At 44.0% G+C, this 19,803-nt stretch overlaps 3 protein-coding genes across 6 annotated transcripts; 2 read left to right on the top strand and 1 right to left on the bottom strand.

The window, feature by feature from the left end:
- Nucleotides 1–254: 254 nt before the first annotated feature.
- Nucleotides 255–3,117, top strand: endog (endonuclease G). The gene is made up of 6 exons (XM_055039572.1): nt 255–578; nt 1,603–1,796; nt 1,871–2,012; nt 2,333–2,442; nt 2,505–2,586; nt 2,660–3,117. The coding sequence occupies exons 1-6, from the start codon at nt 399–401 to the stop codon at nt 2,855–2,857; spliced, it is 906 nt and encodes a 301-aa protein (XP_054895547.1). The 5' UTR covers nt 255–398; the 3' UTR covers nt 2,858–3,117.
- On the bottom strand, nt 2,965–16,429 carry LOC129365989 (transcription termination factor 1-like). 4 transcript variants are annotated; one of them, XM_055039571.1, is made up of 11 exons: nt 16,352–16,429; nt 13,013–13,691; nt 12,797–12,921; nt 12,524–12,709; nt 12,370–12,448; nt 12,166–12,290; nt 11,899–12,088; nt 11,727–11,819; nt 11,533–11,598; nt 5,277–5,362; nt 2,965–3,365 (listed from the first exon to the last, which is right to left on the bottom strand). In XM_055039571.1, exons 2-11 carry the CDS (start codon nt 13,684–13,686, stop codon nt 3,199–3,201), a joined length of 1,791 nt encoding a protein of 596 aa, XP_054895546.1. In that variant the 5' UTR covers nt 13,687–13,691; nt 16,352–16,429; the 3' UTR covers nt 2,965–3,198. The 4 variants fall into 4 exon arrangements, with proteins under 4 accessions (XP_054895546.1, XP_054895545.1, XP_054895544.1 ...); XM_055039570.1 differs by lacking the exon at nt 16,352–16,429 and adding an exon at nt 15,792–15,902; XM_055039569.1 differs by lacking the exon at nt 16,352–16,429 and adding an exon at nt 14,557–14,668.
- A 13-nt stretch (nt 16,430–16,442) lies between these two features.
- On the top strand, nt 16,443–18,099 carry LOC129365991 (inactive phospholipid phosphatase 7-like). Its single transcript, XM_055039573.1, has 4 exons — nt 16,443–16,633; nt 16,757–17,079; nt 17,164–17,345; nt 17,415–18,099. The coding sequence occupies exons 1-4, from the start codon at nt 16,455–16,457 to the stop codon at nt 17,619–17,621; spliced, it is 891 nt and encodes a 296-aa protein (XP_054895548.1). The 5' UTR covers nt 16,443–16,454; the 3' UTR covers nt 17,622–18,099.
- The last annotated feature ends 1,704 nt before the right edge of the window (nt 18,100–19,803 follow it).

Here is a 19,803-nt window from a genome sequence, read left to right as displayed (position 1 = left end):
TTTGCCTTTATCTGTTTGTTTTTGTCGTTCTACTTTCTCGCTGTTTGATGTCTGACAAATTTGATTTATTTCTAATTTAACTTTTTTATTGTTGTCTTATAATAATATGTGTGCTTTAAGCCTGTAAGACTCGATTTCTCCAGGAATGTACATGCCACGTGATCTTGTAAATAACAGTGAAAAAATAACTCAATCTGTCGCTTCCGCCATCTTGGTGGCTCCGCTGGTGGAGAAATGATGCGAACCCCAGGTGACGTCAGCTCAGACACCGGAAGTGACCTTGGTTTATAAGCGCAACCTTCAAACGGGCCCCCTGGACCCAAAGCTTGAGGTTCTGGTTCAAAACTGAACTCCGGGCCAGTACAACAAGGACTCGGGTCAGCTGATCCACCGGAACCATGAAGCTCCTGGGCCGAACCGGAACCGCCCTGTTGGTGGGAGCGGGGTTCGGAGCCGCAGTGAGCCGCCTGCTGAGCAGGCGAGGCCGGGCTGAGGAGGAGCCACAAGCCGGGCTGTTGGGGTGGGTTCCGGTCCTCCCGGTACCGGAGAATCTGACCGTCCGGGCCTCCGAACTCGCCGTGAGTGAACCGCTGTGTCTGTGCGAGGCTCGTGACCCGGTTCCGACCCATTTATCAAGAACCTTTGGGTTTAGTCTGAGTCCTGAATCAGAACTACTTTAAATCCAGCAGGTTAATCGATAATCAAACTACACATGACAGGCTGATCAATACTTCCTATCAGAAGATACAATTCATTCTACGGAGATTCTACATTTATGAATATGTGCAATAATATTAAGATATTTAGATTAATTGCAAATTGTTCCAATAATTATCCTGGTGACTCATTTTTACTGATCAATTTCTAAATAAAGATCAATAAAATTATGAATGAAATTATCTTGTTCATTCAAAATAAAAGCACCAAATGTAATAACTTTATCCGCCAGAAGGGGGCAGGCCACAACCATCTGAATGTTGGAAATGAGTCAGATATTTATTGATCCTTTCTGTAAATCAGCTGTTATTCATACAGATGTTAGAAAATACTTTTACTGGCTGTTAGCAAAGCTGATGAAACGTTTTAGCATTAAAATCACAACAGGAAATTTTCACGATATGATAAATAAATGAGTTTCTGCTGTTGTTTAACTTTAAAAGCCTTTAACAACAAAGTCAAGAACATCTTCATGCTCTTTACTGCAATTGTGATTTTTATCTTTCCTAAATGAAATGATTTTTATTTCCAGTTTTAACTGTTGGACATAAAGAACTTTACCATAAACTTAATATTCTTCCATAAACAGTTAAATCTTTTTGCAACAATTTGTTTAAAATCATTAGTTTTCAGTTCACCTTGTTGCTATGGTAACATGTGGTTCTGACCCACAGCAGGTTGGATCCCGGATTCATTCAGGAAAAAAAGCCTCTAAACCGAACCTGGAAGGGTTGCATTATGTATCGCTAAGCTAACCCGATGTTAGCTTCACCCTGAGATAACTCTGGGTTATATTAACCTAAGCAGTCCACTCTGACAGAACCAGAACCGGTCGACGGTTCTGGTTCCACCATCCCACTGACTGGTCTGTTTGGTTGAGTCCAGGTGAGTCCAGGTAACTCTGGAGCTGTGATGAAATATGGCTTCCCCTCACTGGCCAACGTCCGGTCCAGAGAGTCCTACGTCACATCGTACGATCCTCGCACACGCACGGCATCCTGGGTAATTGAGAGGCTGAACCCCGCCTCCCTGACTGGGCCGTCAGACAGGAAGTGCTGTGAGTTCAAAGAGGACGACAGGTGAGTAGAGGTTGTGCAGGCAGGTGAGTCGGGCGGGTGGATGGAGTTTAACCTGCGACGCGTTTCATCGGCAGCGTCCACGTCTTCCACAGAGCCACGAACGCAGACTATAGGGGGAGTGGCTTCGACAGGGGTCACCTGGCAGCTGCAGCCAATCACAAGTGGAGTCAAAAGGCCATGGAGGACACCTTCTACCTGAGCAATGTGGCTCCACAGGTAAAACACACCTGACTCAGGTTACAGTCTGGGTGTGTACACGTAGACCACTGAGGACCAGTCAGGAGACAGGAAGGACGACGTCCTGTGGGGTCGATATGATCAATAATCTAATCAATAACCGATGGGAAAGCAGGTTGGAGAACAGAACAGGATTCACCTGCCCAGGTGTCTGTGGTTCCACTCTCTCACTGACCAGGTTCTGACCCAGAATGAACCAATCACATCGTCTTGTTTGGACTCAGCCTTGCATTTACGTCCCGCCCACCGGAGCCTCTGATTGGTCAGGTCTATTTAATTTTCTCCACCTGCTTCTGCAGAACCCTCACCTGAACCAGAACACCTGGAACAACCTGGAGAAGCTCTGCCGCAATCTGACCAAACAATACCTCAACGTCTACGTGTGCACCGGCCCGCTCTACCTGCCCAGGTAAACTGTTCTTTTGTAGTTAGGGGGCGGAGCTTAGACTCCAGGTGTGATTTGTTTTACAGGCAGGAAGACGACGGGAAGCTCTACGTCAGGTACCAGGTGATTGGACGGAACCATGTCGCCGTGCCGACTCACTTCTTCAAGGTAAGACTGGACCGTGTGATGATGTCATCAGCTACCTGCCTGTGTTCTGAGCCCACCTGGCCCCGATCTCCAGGTGCTGATTCTGGAGCAGGCGGACGGCCGGGGGGTGGAGCTCCGCTCCTACGTCTTACCCAACCAGCCGGTGGATGACAAGCTTCCTCTGGAGCGTTTCCTGGTTCCCATAGAAACTATCGAGCGAGCGTCGGGACTGCTGTTCGTTCCGAACATCATGAAGCGGACGAGCAGCCTGCAGGCCATCGGCGACAAGTGAACTACAGCTCCCACAATGCCCTGCTGCAGGCTGCGCAGTCGCCAGGGAGACGCATCGTCGTTTCCTGCAGTCGTCATGTTTTTCATTAGAGGCAGCTGATCTGAAAGTGTTTCTGATGTATTTATTGATCATCATTTAGTGGAAGTAGAAAGATAATGACGCTCAGTCAGCTCAGCTGTCAAACTGATTTAAAACAAAGTTAAAAACAGTCAAATCTGGTCAGCATATGCAAGATTCCAAAATAAAAGCATCCAACAGTCCACTTCCTGTCCATGATTGCAGCCCATCCCACTCACAGATGACGTGGGGCTTTCAAATAATCCCTGTATTCTGATTGGAGGTCAGATGTCGTCCATCTCACTGTCGTCTTCCAGGTCTGAGTTAAAGATGTCCGACAGCTGGTACCTGTCCTGGCTGCAGCGGTCCTGTAGCTCCGCCGACCCGTCCAAAGACCTCAGTCGCTTCTGCAGGACAGGAACCACTCGGTGGTACAGGAAGTCGACAATCTCTAAGGTCAGAGGGAAAGGGAACGCGTAAGAACATCCTTCCTGTTGGTCAGAACCTCTGCAAAGCACACCTGCGTACATATCAACCCCCTTGACTCTGACACCTTGAAGAAAGACCTTCAGAGGAAAAGCGAGCTACACGTTTCCTCTACATTTCTTACCACTAGCTCTTTTTAACATCTAACTCTTAGTTTTTCTCATCCTGGTTGCAAAGCACTAAAATGTCTTTAGTAGGTTTGGCATCATCCACCAGAGCATCAGCTCTCAGTTTTAAGATCATATTTAAAATTTTTATCTGATTTAGCGTTAAATCCTGATAAGATCATTACAGAGGGCACTTCAAAATTCACAATACTGGGGGCCGTAGCCTGATAGCACCCTGCCGTACTAGCTTAGCCTGATAGCAGCCTGCCGTACTAGCTTAGCCTGATAGCAGCCTGCCGTACTAGCTTAGCCTGATAGCAGTCTGCCGTACTAGCTTAGCCTGATAGCAGCCTGCCGTACTAGCTTAGCCTGATAGCAGTCTGCCTTACTAGCTTAGCCTGATAGCAGTCTGCCGTACTAGCTTAGCCTGATAGCAGCCTGCCGTACTAGCTTAGCCTGATAGCAGCCTGCCGTACTAGCTTAGCCTGATAGCAGTCTGCCTTACTAGCTTAGCCTGATAGCAGTCTGCCTTACTAGCTTAGCCTGATAGCAGTCTGCCGTACTAGCTTAGCCTGATAGCAGTCTGCCGTACTAGCTTAGCCTGATAGCAGTCTGCCGTACTAGCTTAGCCTGATAGCAGCCTGCCGTACTAGCTTAGCCTGATAGCAGTCTGCCTTACTAGATTAGCCTGATAGCAGTCTGCCGTACTAGCTTAGCCTGATAGCAGTCTGCCGTACTAGCTTAGCCTGATAGCAGTCTGCCGTACTAGCTTAGCCTGATAGCAGCCTGCCGTACTAGCTTAGCCTGATAGCAGTCTGCCGTACTAGCTTAGCCTGATACCAGCCTGGCGTACTAGCTTAGCCTGATAGCAGTCTGCCGTACTAGCTTAGCCTGATAGCAGCCTGCCGTACTAGCTTAGCCTGATAGCAGTCTGCCGTACTAGCTTAGCCTGATAGCAGTCTGCCGTACTAGCTTAGCCTGATAGCAGTCTGCCGTACTAGCTTAGCCTGATAGCAGTCTGCCTTACTAGCTTAGCCTGATAGCAGTCTGCCGTACTAGCTTAGCCTGATAGCAGTCTGCCGTACTAGCTTAGCCTGATAGCAGTCTGCCTTACTAGCCTGATAGCAGCCTGCCGTACTAGCTTAGCCTGATAGCAGCCTACCCTACTAGCTTAGCCTGATAGCAGTCTGCCGTACTAGCTTAGCCTGATAGCAGTCTGCCGTACTAGCTTAGCCTGATAGCAGCCTGCCGTACTAGCTTAGCCTGATAGCAGCCTGCCGTACTAGCTTAGCCTGATAGCAGTCTGCCGTACTAGCTTAGCCTGATAGCAGTCTGCCTTACTAGCTTAGCCTGATAGCAGCCTGCCGTACTAGCTTAGCCTGATAGCAGCCTGCCGTACTAGCTTAGCCTGATAGCAGCCTGCCGTACTAGCTTAGGCTGGGTTGGCATCATGAACAGAGTCTGCAGTCTTTCCCACTCTGCTTTGTGTCGATATGTGAAGGAACATCAGAACCTGCCATAACTCTGTGCTCTCTGACCTTTTTTAATGAGTTTACTGAACTGATTATTACAACCCTGAGAGAAAATCTCTTAATCAGACAGCACTGTAATAACCTCCATAGAAAACTGTAGTGTTTAATAACAACGATCCAATTAGAAAATATGGACTTTAAACAGAATTGTTTACATTGTTCCACAGTGGGATCAATAGAAATGAATATTGATCTATAGAAATCAGTAAAAATCAATAAAAATCAGGCCTCACTCACCTCCAAAAGACAACAAGTGGGAATGTGGAACTTTACGTTGTTTAAGCCTGCTGAACATTCGCTGGACGCTCCATGGGGTCACATCACTGCAAGCAGTACTATAGTCAGTACCATTTAATACTAGTCAGTACCATTTAATACTAGTCAGTACCATCTAATACTAGTCAGTACCATCTAATACTAGTCAGTACCATCTAATACTAGTCAGTACCATTAAATACTAGTCAGTACCATCTAATACTAGTCAGTACCATCTAATACTACAGTCAGTACCATCTAATACTAGTCAGTACCATCTAATACTACAGTCAGTACCATTTAATACTAGTCAGTACCATTTAATACTAGTCAGTACCATCTAATACTAGTCAGTACCATTAAATACTAGTCAGTACCATTAAATACTAGTCAGTACCATTAAATACTAGTCAGTACCATCTAATACTACAGTCAGTACCATCTAATACTAGTCAGTACCATTTAATACTAGTCAGTACCATCTAATACTAGTCAGTACCATTAAATACTAGTCAGTACCATCTAATACTAGTCAGTACCATCTAATACTACAGTCAGTACCATCTAATACTAGTCAGTACCATCTAATACTACAGTCAGTACCATCTAATACTACAGTCAGTACCATCTAATACTAGTCAGTACCATCTAATACTAGTCAGTACAATCTAATACTACAGTCAGTACCATCTAATACTAGTCAGTACCATCTAATACTACAGTCAGTAACATCTAATACTAGTCAGTACCATATAATACTAGTCAGTACCATTTAATACTAGTCAGTACCATCTAATACTAGTCAGTACCATCTAATACTGGTCAGTACCATCTAATACTAGTCAGTACCATCTAATACTAGTCAGTACCATCTAATACTAGTCAGTATCATTTAATACTAGTCAGTACCATCTAATACTAGTCAGTACCATCTAATACTAGTCAGTATCATTTAATACTAGTCAGTACCATTTAATACTAGTCAGTACCATCTAATACTACAGTCTGTACCATGTAATACTAGTCAGTACCATCTAATACTACAGTCAGTACCATCTAATACTAGTCAGTACCATATAATACTAGTCAGTACCATTTAATACTAGTCAGTACCATCTAATACTAGTCAGTACCATTTAATACTAGTCAGTACCATCTAATACTACAGTCAGTACCATCTAATACTAGTCAGTACCATCTAATACTAGTCAGTACCATCTAATACTACAGTCAGTACCATCTAATACTAGTCAGTATCATTTAATACTAGTCAGTACCATCTAATACTAGTCAGTACCATCTAATACTAGTCAGTATCATTTAATACTAGTCAGTACCATTTAATACTAGTCAGTACCATCTAATACTACAGTCTGTACCATGTAATACTAGTCAGTACCATCTAATACTACAGTCAGTACCATCTAATACTACAGTCAGTATCATCTAATACTAGTCAGTACCATCTAATACTAGTCAGTACCATCTAATACTACAGTCAGTACCATCTAATACTACAGTCAGTACCATCTAATACTACAGTCAGTACCATCTAATACTACAGTCAGTACCATCTAATACTAGTCAGTACCATCTAATACTACAGTCAGTACCATCTAATACTACAGTCAGTACCATCTAATACTAGTCAGTACCATATAATACTAGTCAGTACCATTTAATACTAGTCAGTACCATCTAATACTAGTCAGTACCATTTAATACTAGACAGTACCATCTAATAATACAGTCTGTACCATGAAATACTAGTCAGTACCATCTAATACTACAGTCAGTACCATCTAATACTAGTCAGTACCATCTAATACTAGTCAGTACCATCTAATACTAGTCAGTATCATTTAATACTAGTCAGTACCATTTAATACTAGTCAGTACCATCTAATACTACAGTCAGTACCATGTAATACTAGTCAGTACCATCTAATACTACAGTCAGTACCATCTAATACTACAGTCAGTACCATCTAATACTACAGTCAGTATCATCTAATACTACAGTCAGTACCATCTAATACTAGTCAGTACCATCTAATACTACAGTCAGTACCATCTAATACTACAGTCAGTACCATCTAATACTAGTCAGTACCATCTAATACTACAGTCAGTACCATCTAATACTACAGTCAGTACCATCTAATACTAGTCAGTACCATATAATACTAGTCAGTACCATTTAATACTAGTCAGTACCATCTAATACTAGTCAGTACCATTTAATACTAGTCAGTACCATCTAATACTACAGTCAGTACCATCTAATACTAGTCAGTACCATCTAATACTAGTCAGTACCATCTAATACTGGTCAGTACCATCTAATACTAGTCAGTACCATCTAATACTAGTCAGTATCATTTAATACTAGTCAGTACCATCTAATACTAGTCAGTACCATCTAATACTAGTCAGTATCATTTAATACTAGTCAGTACCATCTAATACTACAGTCTGTACCATGTAATACTAGTCAGTACCATCTAATACTACAGTCAGTACCATCTAATACTAGTCAGTACCATCTAATACTACAGTCAGTACCATCTAATACTGGTGAGTACCATCTAATACTAGTCAGTACCATCTAATACTAGTCAGTACCATCTAATACTACAGTCAGTACCATCTAATACTACAGTCAGTACCATCTAATACTACAGTCAGTACCATCTAATACTAGTCAGTATCATTTAATACTAGTCAGTACCATGTAATACTACAGTCAGTACCATCTAATACTAGTCAGTACCATCTAATACTAGTCAGTACCATCTAATACTACAGTCAGTACCATCTAATACTAGTCAGTACCATCTAATACTACAGTCAGTACCATCTAATACTAGTCAGTACCATTTAATACTAGTCAGTACCATCTAATACTAGTCAGTACCATCTAATACTAGTCAGTACCATTTAATACTAGTCAGTACCATCTAATACTACAGTCAGTACCATCTAATACTAGTCAGTACCATCTAATACTAGTCAGTACCATCTAATACTACAGTCAGTACCATCTAATACTAGTCAGTACCATCTAATACTAGTCAGTACCATTTAATACTAGTCAGTACCATCTAATACTACAGTCAGTACCATCTAATACTAGTCAGTACCATCTAATACTAGTCAGTACCATCTAATACTACAGTCAGTACCATCTAATACTAGTCAGTACCATCTAATACTACAGTCAGTACCATCTAATACTAGTCAGTACCATCTAATACTAGTCAGTACCATCTAATACTACAGTCTGTACCATGAAATACTAGTCAGTACCATCTAATACTACAGTCAGTACCATCTAATACTGGTCAGTACCATCTAATACTAGTCAGTACCATCTAATACTACAGTCAGTACCATCTAATACTACAGTCAGTACCATTTAATACTAGTCAGTACCATTTAATACTAGTCAGTACCATGTAATACTACAGTCAGTACCATCTAATACTAGTCAGTACCATCTAATACTAGTCAGTACCATCTAATACTACAGTCAGTACCATCTAATACTAGTCAGTACCATCTAATACTAGTCAGTACCATCTAATACTACAGTCAGTACCATTTAATACTAGTCAGTACCATTTAATACTAGTCAGTACCATGTAATACTACAGTCAGTACCATCTAATACTAGTCAGTACCATCTAATACTACAGTCAGTACCATCTAATACTAGTCAGTATCATTTAATACTAGTCAGTACCATCTAATACTACAGTCAGTACCATCTAATACTAGTCAGTACCATTTAATACTTGTCAGTACCATCTAATACTAGTCAGTACCATCTAATACTAGTCAGTACCATCTAATACTACAGTCAGTACCATCTAATACTACAGTCAGTACCATCTAATACTAGTCAGTACCATCTAATACTAGTCAGTACCATTTAATACTAGTCAGTACCATCTAATACTACAGTCAGTACCATCTAATACTACAGTCAGTACCATCTAATACTAGTCAGTACCATCTAATACTAGTCAGTACCATCTAATACTACAATCAGTACCATCTAATACTACAGTCAGTACCATCTAATACTAGTCAGTACCATCTAATACTACAATCAGTACCATCTAATACTACATTCAGTACCATCTAATATTACAATCAGTACCATCTAATACTACAATCAGTACCATCTAATACTACAGTCAGTACCATCTAATACTAGTCAGTACCATGTAATACTACAGTCAGTACCATCTAATACTACAATCAGTACCATCTAATACTACAGTCAGTACCATCTAATACTAGTCAGTACCATCTAATACTACAGTCAGTACCATCTAATACTAGTCAGTATCATTTAATACTAGTCAGTATCATTTAATACTAGTCAGTACCATCTAATACTAGTCAGTAGTATTAGATGGTACTGACTAATATTAGTCAGTACCATCTAATACTACAATCAGTACCATATAATACTACAGTCAGTATCATCTAATACTAGTCAGTATCATCTAATACTAGTCAATACCATCTAATACTAGTCAGTACCATCTAATACTACAGTCAGTACCATCTAATACTAGTCAGTACCATCTAATACTAGTCAGTACCATCTAATACTACAGTCAGTACCATCTAATACTAGTCAGTACCATCTAATACTAGTCAGTACCATCTAATACTACAGTCAGTACCATCTAATACTACAGTCAGTACCATCTAATACTAGTCAGTACCATCTAATACTAGTCAGTACCATCTAATACTACAATCAGTACCATCTAATACTAGTCAGTATCATTTAATACTAGTCAGTACCATCTAATACTAGTCAGTACCATCTAATACTAGTCAGTACCATCTAATACTACAATCAGTACCATCTAATACTACAGTCAGTACCATCTAATACTACAGTCAGTACCATCTAATACTACAGTCAGTACCATCTAATACTACAATCAGTACCATCTAATACTACAGTCAGTACCATCTAATACTAGTCAGTACCATCTAATACTACAGTCAGTACCATCTAATACTAGTCAGTACCATCTAATACTAGTCAGTACCATCTAATACTACAATCAGTACCATCTAATACTAGTCAGTATCATTTAATACTAGTCAGTACCATCTAATACTAGTCAGTACCATCTAATACTAGTCAGTACCATCTAATACTACAATCAGTACCATCTAATACTACAGTCAGTACCATCTAATACTACAATCAGTACCATCTAATACTACAGTCAGTACCATCTAATACTACAATCAGTACCATCTAATACTACAGTCAGTACCATCTAATACTAGTCAGTACCATCTAATACTACAGTCAGTACCATCTAATACTAGTCAGTATCATTTAATACTAGTCAGTATCATTTAATACTAGTCAGTACCATCTAATACTAGTCAGTAGTATTAGATGGTACTGACTAATATTAGTCAGTACCATCTAATACTACAATCAGTACCATATAATACTACAGTCAGTATCATCTAATACTAGTCAGTATCATCTAATACTAGTCAATACCATCTAATACTACAATCAGTACCATCTAATACTAGTCAGTACCATCTAATACTAGTCAGTATCATCTAATACTATAATCAGTACCATCTAATACTAGTCAGTACCATCTAATACTAGTCAGTATCATCTAATACTAGTCAGTACCATCTAATACTACAATCAGTACCATCTAATACTACAGTCAGTACCATCTAATACTAGTCAGTATCATTTAATACTAGTCAGTATCATTTAATACTAGTCATTACCATCTAATTCTAGTCAGTATCATGTAATACTAGTCAATACCATCTAATACTACAATCAGTACCATCTAATACTAGTCAGTATCATCTAATACTATAATCAGTACCATCTAATACTAGTCAGTACCATCTAATACTGCAGTCAGTACCATCTAATACTACAGTCAGTACCATCTAATACTAGTCAGTACCATCTAAATACTATAATCAGTACCATCTAATACTAGTCAGTACCATCTAATACTATAATCAGTACCATCTAATACTAGTCAGTACCATTTAATACTAGTCAGTACCATCTAATACTAGTCAGTACCATCTAATACTAGTCAGTATCATCTAATACTATAATCAGTACCATCTAATACTAGTCAGTACCATCTAATACTACAGTTGGCAGAAACACTCTCAGCCTCTCCAGCTGTTTGACCTTTGACCTCACCCCACAGCTGCAGCGACCTTCTCCCAGTCGACGTCGGCGATGTCGTCCACCGACATGTCGTATAACCTGAGAGAGACGGGCGGAGTCAGAGTCCGACTGGCGCAACATTTAAACTGCTGATGTCAGCAGCTTCATTCTCATGATGTCATCGAAGCCATTTAGGTTTCTGACCTCCGACCTTTCGGTGAACTTACGTGCTGATAAGGCAGATTTTGGCCTCGTAGCCCTCTGCTCCTCTGTTGAAGACGTTTCCGTAAAACGTCATGCGACGATCCAGGAGGAAGAACCTGCAACATACAGAGTCTGGTTACGAGGCCGACTGTAGGGCAGAACCAGAACCAGAACCGGGACTCAATGCAAACCGACCACTTGCCGCGGCACTGGATCCAGGACCGGGTCCCGACCTCCTGGCTGATCTTCCCCCATGGAAGACTTTGGCTCAGCTGGTTTCGGCTCAAACTGGAACCATCGGGACCGGCCCGGCTCGCCAGCCGCTCCCGGACCGCCAGCTTCAGCCGCCGCTCCTCCTCGCCGGTCCAGGCGCCTTGTTCCACAGCTGGAGACCGAGAGGAGGTCAGGTGATTGACTAGGGAGGCCACAGAGGGCGGCCTGGGGTCAGAGGTCACATCCTACCGAGTGCAGCGAAGCGTTTCTGCAGCGAGTAGACGCTGCGGTCCATCTTCTGTGAAATCAGCTTCCAGTTGTTGCCATAGAGATTATGGAACCGGATCAGCGCCGCCAGCTCCTCCTTGGAGAACCTGTTCCACAGATTGTCAGAACGAGTTCTACAGGGAGCCCACCACGGGTCCCCGCGGGTCCGACAGAACCGCGGCTCACCTGCCCATATGGTTCTTCTCATCAAACATCTTCAAGGCCCGAAGGTAGACCTGGTGACACGGCCGGGGGATTCCATCCGCTGGAGGGCACAAAGGGTTAAAGGTCAAACCCAGCCCACCGCCCTGGTGGTCAGACGTGGGACAGACGGTCCTACCGATCCGCTCCATGAAGCCGTGCTGCTTCTTCAGCCTCCTGATGGCCGCCTGCTCCTCCACAAACCTCTGAGGGAACAGCAGCTTCTCCACAGAACCGATCCCGGTCAGAACCAGGAAGTCCGAAATGTTCTCCCTGATCTGCTGGTTCTCCTGCACAGAGAACCGACCCAAACGGGCCGGAACACCTGGAGGACGACAAAGAGAGAGACTTGGAGGAGAACACAGAGACTTTGAGTCCAAAGAGCAGAACCCGTCTGGTCCAGAACCGGTACCTTCCTGCTTGAACTTCCTGAAGCGATGGAGGTCACTTCTCAAAATCTTCTTGATCTGGTTGAGGCATTTCCTCCTGATGTGGGGCAGATAGTCCTGGAGCTCCTCCACCAGAGCCCAGTCCACCCTGGAACCAGAACCACAACCAGAACCAGTTATCTCTGGAACCAGAACCAGAACCTGTTACCTCTGGAAGAAGAAGAAACGCTGACTCTCACCCTTCTTCTGGCCTGCAGCTCAGATCTCCTCGCTCCGTTTTCTTCTTCTGTGGTTTTGTATTCTTCTTCTTCTTCGTCTCTTTCTGAGTTGAGCCCGTCCCGCTGCTCTTCTTCTTCTTGTTCTTCTTCTTCTCTTTCTCCTTGTTGCTGAGGTTGGTTCGCTCAGCTTCTAGAGCTTCCTCTTGGCCTGGAGAGATTGTTGTCATGGAGATGCAAACGTGGTTTTCATCTTCCTGCTGTGATGTCATCATCTTCTTTTTCTTCTTCTTCTTGTGGTCATGTGTTGGTCCATCAGGAGGAAGGCAGATCATTTCTTCTTCTCTCCCTTCTGTCTTCTTCCTCTTCTTCTTCTGAGTGTTGAGGTCACCAGCAGCAGGAGGTTCCACCTCACGTCTCTTCTTCTTCTTCTTCTTTTCTTGCTGCATCAGGTCAGCAGTGGGAGGAAGAGCGACCTCCTGTTCCTCACCTGTGACTCTCTTCTTCTTTGCCTTCCTCTTGAGGAAGACCTGCTTCTCTTCCTCAGGAGGGTTGAGACTGACCGGATCCAGATGTTCCAGCTGACCTGCTGACCTTCTCCTCTTCCTCCTCTGACCTTCAGTCTCTCCATCCTTCCCATGAATGCTCAGCTCCTCCTCCTTCCTTCTTCTCCTCTGGGATTCACCTGGTGGCGCCATGATGCCTGGGAGTAAAGGTCACAAGATCAGCACCAGAATCAGCGGTACCATACAGAACCAAGCGGTCTGAGGTACCACTGAGCCCGATCCAGTTCTGGTCCTTTTGATCTTGTCTCTAAGGACTTCCTCAGTGGTGCTCTCTGATAATCTGCTCGGGTTTCAGCCTCACTGCAGAACTTCAGTTCCCCTGCTCTAGTGGGTTGGAACCGCCCCAGGATGAAGCAGGATGTGACCTTTGAAGCCTCGAATTTGGGCCGAATCACGTGGCTGATTCAGGAACTGGTTCTGCTGCCGTTTGGCGGCACATATGGTTGATTTTGGACCTTATTGCGTTTGCAGTTAATTTGTGACCCAACTGACTGACATCATGTTGATTTCTCCTAATAAATAGTTTCACAAGCGAATAATAAACCGCTGCCTGTAAAGTCAACAGTGGATCCGGTGTTCTGATGTTGCAAAAGGTTAGGGGTCCAATGAACTTTGACCCTCAGCTGTATGAGGCTTTCTGAAACCAGCAGATTAATCACTAGTGAAGAAGCTGCTGATGCTCCAGAGAAACCCGAGCAGCTCGTTTCCACACTCCAGTTTCTAGTGAGTAATAAATGTTTATTACTCACATTTATTACTCACCAGAGTAATAAACACACACTAACACACACACTAACACACACACTAAGATTGTGCTCTTTAGGCTGATTCATGTCGCTTATTTTATCCACAACATGTCGCAGTAGAAACAAACGAACCTTCATCTCTGGGTTCAAGCGGACCGGAACCAGGACACCAGAACCGGGTCCGTGTTACCAGGTGATCATCGACGATATGAAATTTAAAGAGGTCAAAGGCCATAAACTTAAACTTTAATCTTACCGGCTGAAAACGCTCCGCGCTTCACGCCGCTGCGGCTTGTTTACTTCCTGAATGAGCTCAGCGCATGCGCGGAGAACCTTCCAGCGTCATGACGTTCGGCGACGTCATTTTTAGTCAGTTTCCATCAAAGGTAGAAACAAAATCTCTGCCTGCCAGAAGTTTGATAAATCTGTGTTGGAGGTTTGGTTAAAACATGGATTATAAATAATTGATCACAGATTTTTATGTAAATCAGTTCATATTTGGCTCATAGGATCATCTGTCCAGATTATGTTCATCCATGTATTTAAGACTCATCTGAGGATTTTAACATCAAGAAGTGAGAGAAAATGTATTATTTTTCTGCTATGGTTAAAAGCAACTGCTTCTGTTTTTACGATTATAGTCACTGATAATTAAAGAACAAGATCAACCAGTCAGAGTTTAATCCATCATAGTGACCCTTTAATTAATCTGCTCTCTAAAACAGCTGCACCTGTTACCACAGAAAACTCGAAGCAGCAGCTTGTGAAGCATGGCTTTCCTGCATAAAATAATAATCATTACTACAGCAGTATAAAAATACTGCTTTTACTTTGGGTTGATTCTTGGCATCAACGGAAAGAATAGAAATAGACATGAGGACAAAACCAAAAACTATTGCTCGGCTGAACTAACTAACTGGTCAATATTAAAGTACGATCCCAGTTCCGCCATTCAGCTAGAAAGAAAGGATCCCCTCCTCTACCTTGGGTAGAGAGAGTACTGTAACTCAGTTCTGTTTCTGACTGGAGAACCTTCTTGGCCAGCGATTGCTGGAGACAAACAATAGGCTGCAGCTGAAACTCATCCCAGGGCAGACCAGGCCGAGGCAGACTACCCTTAACCTGGACCTCGGCAGTGTCTGGGTACCCTAATGTGGAGAACCTTCATGATTTTAGAGCCTACTTAGAGTCTTGAGTGAATAAAACACAAACACGGTTTATTAAGGACGTGTCAGTTTTAGTAATTGGAACATTTCTACAAACATGGAGAAAGCACTGCTCCTGTTTGACTACAGTACCCATAATCCTCTGTTGCGGTTTTGCAGCAGGACAGCGAGAAGCTGCAAGGAGCCCAACCTGAACTCAGAGATATGATCTCTGTGTCAGGATCATCCTTCCAGACAGCATACAGGCAGATGGTGAAAAACCAGTACAGACACTAGTCCATTAATGGTTCTGAGTACTGGGTGTCCTGGTTTCTGTCACACTGACCTGAGACCAGTCCCTGCTCCAGAACACGCCTGTTATGTAGACGGTACCTGGGAGTGGATCAACATGTGCAAGACTGAACTCGGAACCGCGGCAGGCACACACACACACACACAAACACACACACACACTAACACACACACACCAACACACACACTAACACACACACACACTAACACACACACACACTAACACACACACACACACACACTAACACACACACACACTAACACACTAACACACACACACACACTAACACACACACACACTAACACACACACACACTAACACACACACACACTAACACACACACCAACACACTAACACACTAACACACACACACACTAACACACACACACTAACACACACACACTAACACACACACACACACACACACTAACACACACACACTAACACACTAACACACTAACACACACACACTAACACACACACACTAACACACACACACTAACACACACACACTAACACACACACACACACACACTAACACACACACACTAACACACACACACACACACACACACACACACACACAGTCTCACACTGAGCAGCTGACAGCAGCAGAAAGAGACCAGCAGGTGTATTTATAGCAGAGCTTCTTTGAGTCGGACCGGTTCTGTCCCGGTCCGACACTGCAGTGCCACCATGCCCGGCAGCCAGACCCGGAACCGGCCCAGGGACCGGAATAACATCCTGAACCGTCCGGAGTTCATGTCCCTGAACCAGCCGATCCGCAGAGAAACCTCCACTGGGGAGGGGCGGTCCGGAGCGTCCAGGAGAACCGCCAGCAGACGACCGAGTCAGCAGGACGACGCCACAGCGAGGTAAGAGCTGCTGGGGTAAGAGGCTCCGCCATCTCGTCATGGAGATGTAGGAATGTGGTTACCAGGACGATTTGACAAAGTTCTCATCAACAGTCCTTTACGTCTGTCCCTCTGTGTACCCAGGGGGTCCAGGGACTCCTCTGAAGGGGCCCCATCAGGAGACGGGGTTCCGAAGGACGGGTCCCGCTGGCCCGAGCAGGATTGCATGCAGCTGAACCCGTCCTTCCGCGGCATCGCCGTCAACTCGCTGCTCGCCATCGACATCAGCCTGTCCAGGCGTCTGGGTGTGTGTGCGGGGGCCCATGGGCCTGGGGCCCCGCTGCGCCCCATGGTGGCCCTGCTGGCCTTCTCTGGACACGCGCTTCCCTGGCTCTGCGGGACGATGCTCTGCTTGTGGCGCAGCAACACGCTGGCGGGACAGGAAGTCCTGGTCAACCTGCTGCTTGGTGAGTCTGCTGACCTTTGACCTGTCTGTCTCTGCTGACCTTTGACCTGTCTGTCTCTGCTGACCTTTGGCCCTCATTCCCCAGCCCTGCTCTTGGACCTGATGACCGTGGCGGGCGTCCAGAAGCTGGTGCAGCGCCGCGGGCCGTGGGACGCCCCCCCAGGGTTCCTGGACCGCGTCGCCCTGGACGCGTACTCGTTCCCCGCCGCCCACGCCAGCCGGGCCGTCATGGTGTCCCGTTTCCTGCTGAACCACTTGGTGCTGGCGGTGAGTGGCCGCCGCCGGTCGTCGCCTGCATCTCGTCGGAGCTGACCCCTGCCGACCTTTGCCCGTCAGGTGCCCCTCCGGATCCTGCTGTACCTGTGGGCCTTCCTGGTGGGCGTGTCCCGGGTCCTGCTGGGGAAGCATCACCTGTCTGACGTCGGCTGCGGCTTCGCGCTCGGATTCCTGCACTTCAGCCTGGTGGAGTCCGTCTGGCTCGACTCGGCCGCCTGCCAGGCGCTGCTGGCCATCGGCTCTCTGCACTGGGCGCCACTGGTGTAGAGGGCGCCAGATCAGAACCGGACCGGGCCCTGACTGGAGCCTGACTGGAACCGGAACTGCACTGAAATCAGTCTGGTTCCAGTGCGGTTCTAGTCCGTCTCCGGTCAGCCTTTATTGCTGCTTTGTGCCTTTGACTTAGAAAGGTTCTGGTCAGGATTGGCTGGTCGGACTGGAGTAACTGGTAAAAACTGTTTACAGTCTGGATCGGACTGGTTTTTAATGGTTTTACTTTGTTTACTTACAGAAGAAAGTTTGGACTGGCTTCTGTAAGTCCAAACTGGCTTCTCAACCAGTTTGGTTCAGTCCAGGTTTAACCCTCTTCAACTGGGTTGGACTAGACTGAACCACTGGTTCAAGTGCTTTGGTACTGGTTAAACTGGGATGGATGATCAAAGGTCAGTAACAGGAAGTGACTCTGGTTGGACTTCCTGTTTTTAACTTTACTATTATTTAATATTAAAAAATTAAATGTTCTCTAGATCTGCAGCTGATGACTTTCATTTTAACTTTTGACGAAATCAAGAGAAGCTGAAAAGTGAGTCGGGCCAGAACCGGGCCGGAACCAGATCAGACCCTGACCGGGTGTTCTGGGCCTTCAGTGATGTCTGTCAGAGGACATGATGGAGGTCAAACCCACAACCTGCAGTTTGCACTGAGCCTGACAGAGACAGGAGCTGGAGAACAAAAGTCAGTCCACCTTAAAGTCATTTTCCTGCCATAATCCCAGAACATTTTGGTTTGGAAAACAGGACTTTGTCTTTTGGTCTGGTTCTCACTGCTCCGAATCCCTGGACATAGACACACGTTAGTGACGCCCGGATCAGTTCATGGGTTATGAGAATAAACAATGAGGCTCTTTAAATGTGAACAGATTTGAAATTTTAAATTGACATTTGGGCAAATGTTTCCTCATTTCCGTTAAAGGTGTCGGTATAAGAACAAAATCCTCCGCTAACCAATCAGTGGCCGTTAGCGGTTAGCGATCAGCGGCCGTTAGCGGTTAGCAATCAGAGGCGTTAGCGATCAGCGGCCGTTAGCGATCAAATCAATGTGCATGCTCTGCCTGCTCTTTCATTCTTCTGTTTTATTGATTTGCTAATTATATAAATATCAATGTGTTTAATTAGATAAATTAATGACAGATACTGTAGTTTACGCAGACATTACAAGAACAAAGAGCAGCTCAGAGAGGCTTCAGTTCAGAAGAATCAGATGGTTCATCACTATATTGCAGACTTTTAGATTAGTCAACACCTTCGAACAATAATTCAGGAAGTGAGTGACTTTTTTTTTTCTTCACAAAATCTTGTGTCTAGCTAGCTCAGCGAACATCATGGAGCAGCTTAGCTTCCTGTGAGCTTCTTTTCTAAGAGATGAAAGAGTTAGACGTAGACGACGTAGTTACATGCAGATAGACGTAGTTACATGTAGATAAACGTAGTTACATGTAGATAGACGTAGTTACATGTAGACAGACGTAGTTACATGTAGTTAGACGTAGTTACATGTAGACAGACGTAGTTACATGTAGACAGACGTAGTTACATGTAGATAGACGTAGTTACATGTAGATAGACGTAGTTACATGTAGATAGACGTAGTTACATGTAAATAGACGTAGTTACATGTAGATAGACGTAGTTACATGTAGACAGACGTAGTTACATGTAGATAGACGTAGTTACATGTAGATAGACGTAGTTACATGTAGACAGACGTAGTTACATGCAGATAGATGTAGTTACATGTAGACAGACGTAGTTACATGTAGACAGACGTAGTTACATGTAGACGACGTAGTTACATGTAAATAGACGTAGTTACATGTAGACAGACGTAGTTACATGTAGATAGACGTAGTTACATGTAGACAGACGTAGTTACATGTAGATAGACGTAGTTACATGTAGATAGACGTAGTTACATGCAGATAGATGTAGTTACATGTAGACAGACGTAGTTACATGTAGACAGACGTAGTTACATGTAGACGACGTAGTTACATGTAAATAGACGTAGTTACATGTAGACAGACGTAGTTACATGCAGATAGATGTAGTTACATGTAGACAGACGTAGTTACATGTAGACGACGTAGTTACATGTAGATAGACGTAGTTACATGTAGACAGACGTAGTTACATGTAGATAGACGTAGTTACATGTAAATAGACGTAGTTAC

The sequence above is a fragment of the Poeciliopsis prolifica genome, unplaced genomic scaffold, assembly GCF_027474105.1.
Source record: "Poeciliopsis prolifica strain line A6 unplaced genomic scaffold, Auburn_PproV2 SCAFFOLD014, whole genome shotgun sequence".
NCBI lineage: Eukaryota > Metazoa > Chordata > Actinopteri > Cyprinodontiformes > Poeciliidae > Poeciliopsis > Poeciliopsis prolifica.
Note: the sequence above shows the minus strand (reverse complement) of the source record. Positions and strands in the feature narration are given on the sequence as shown.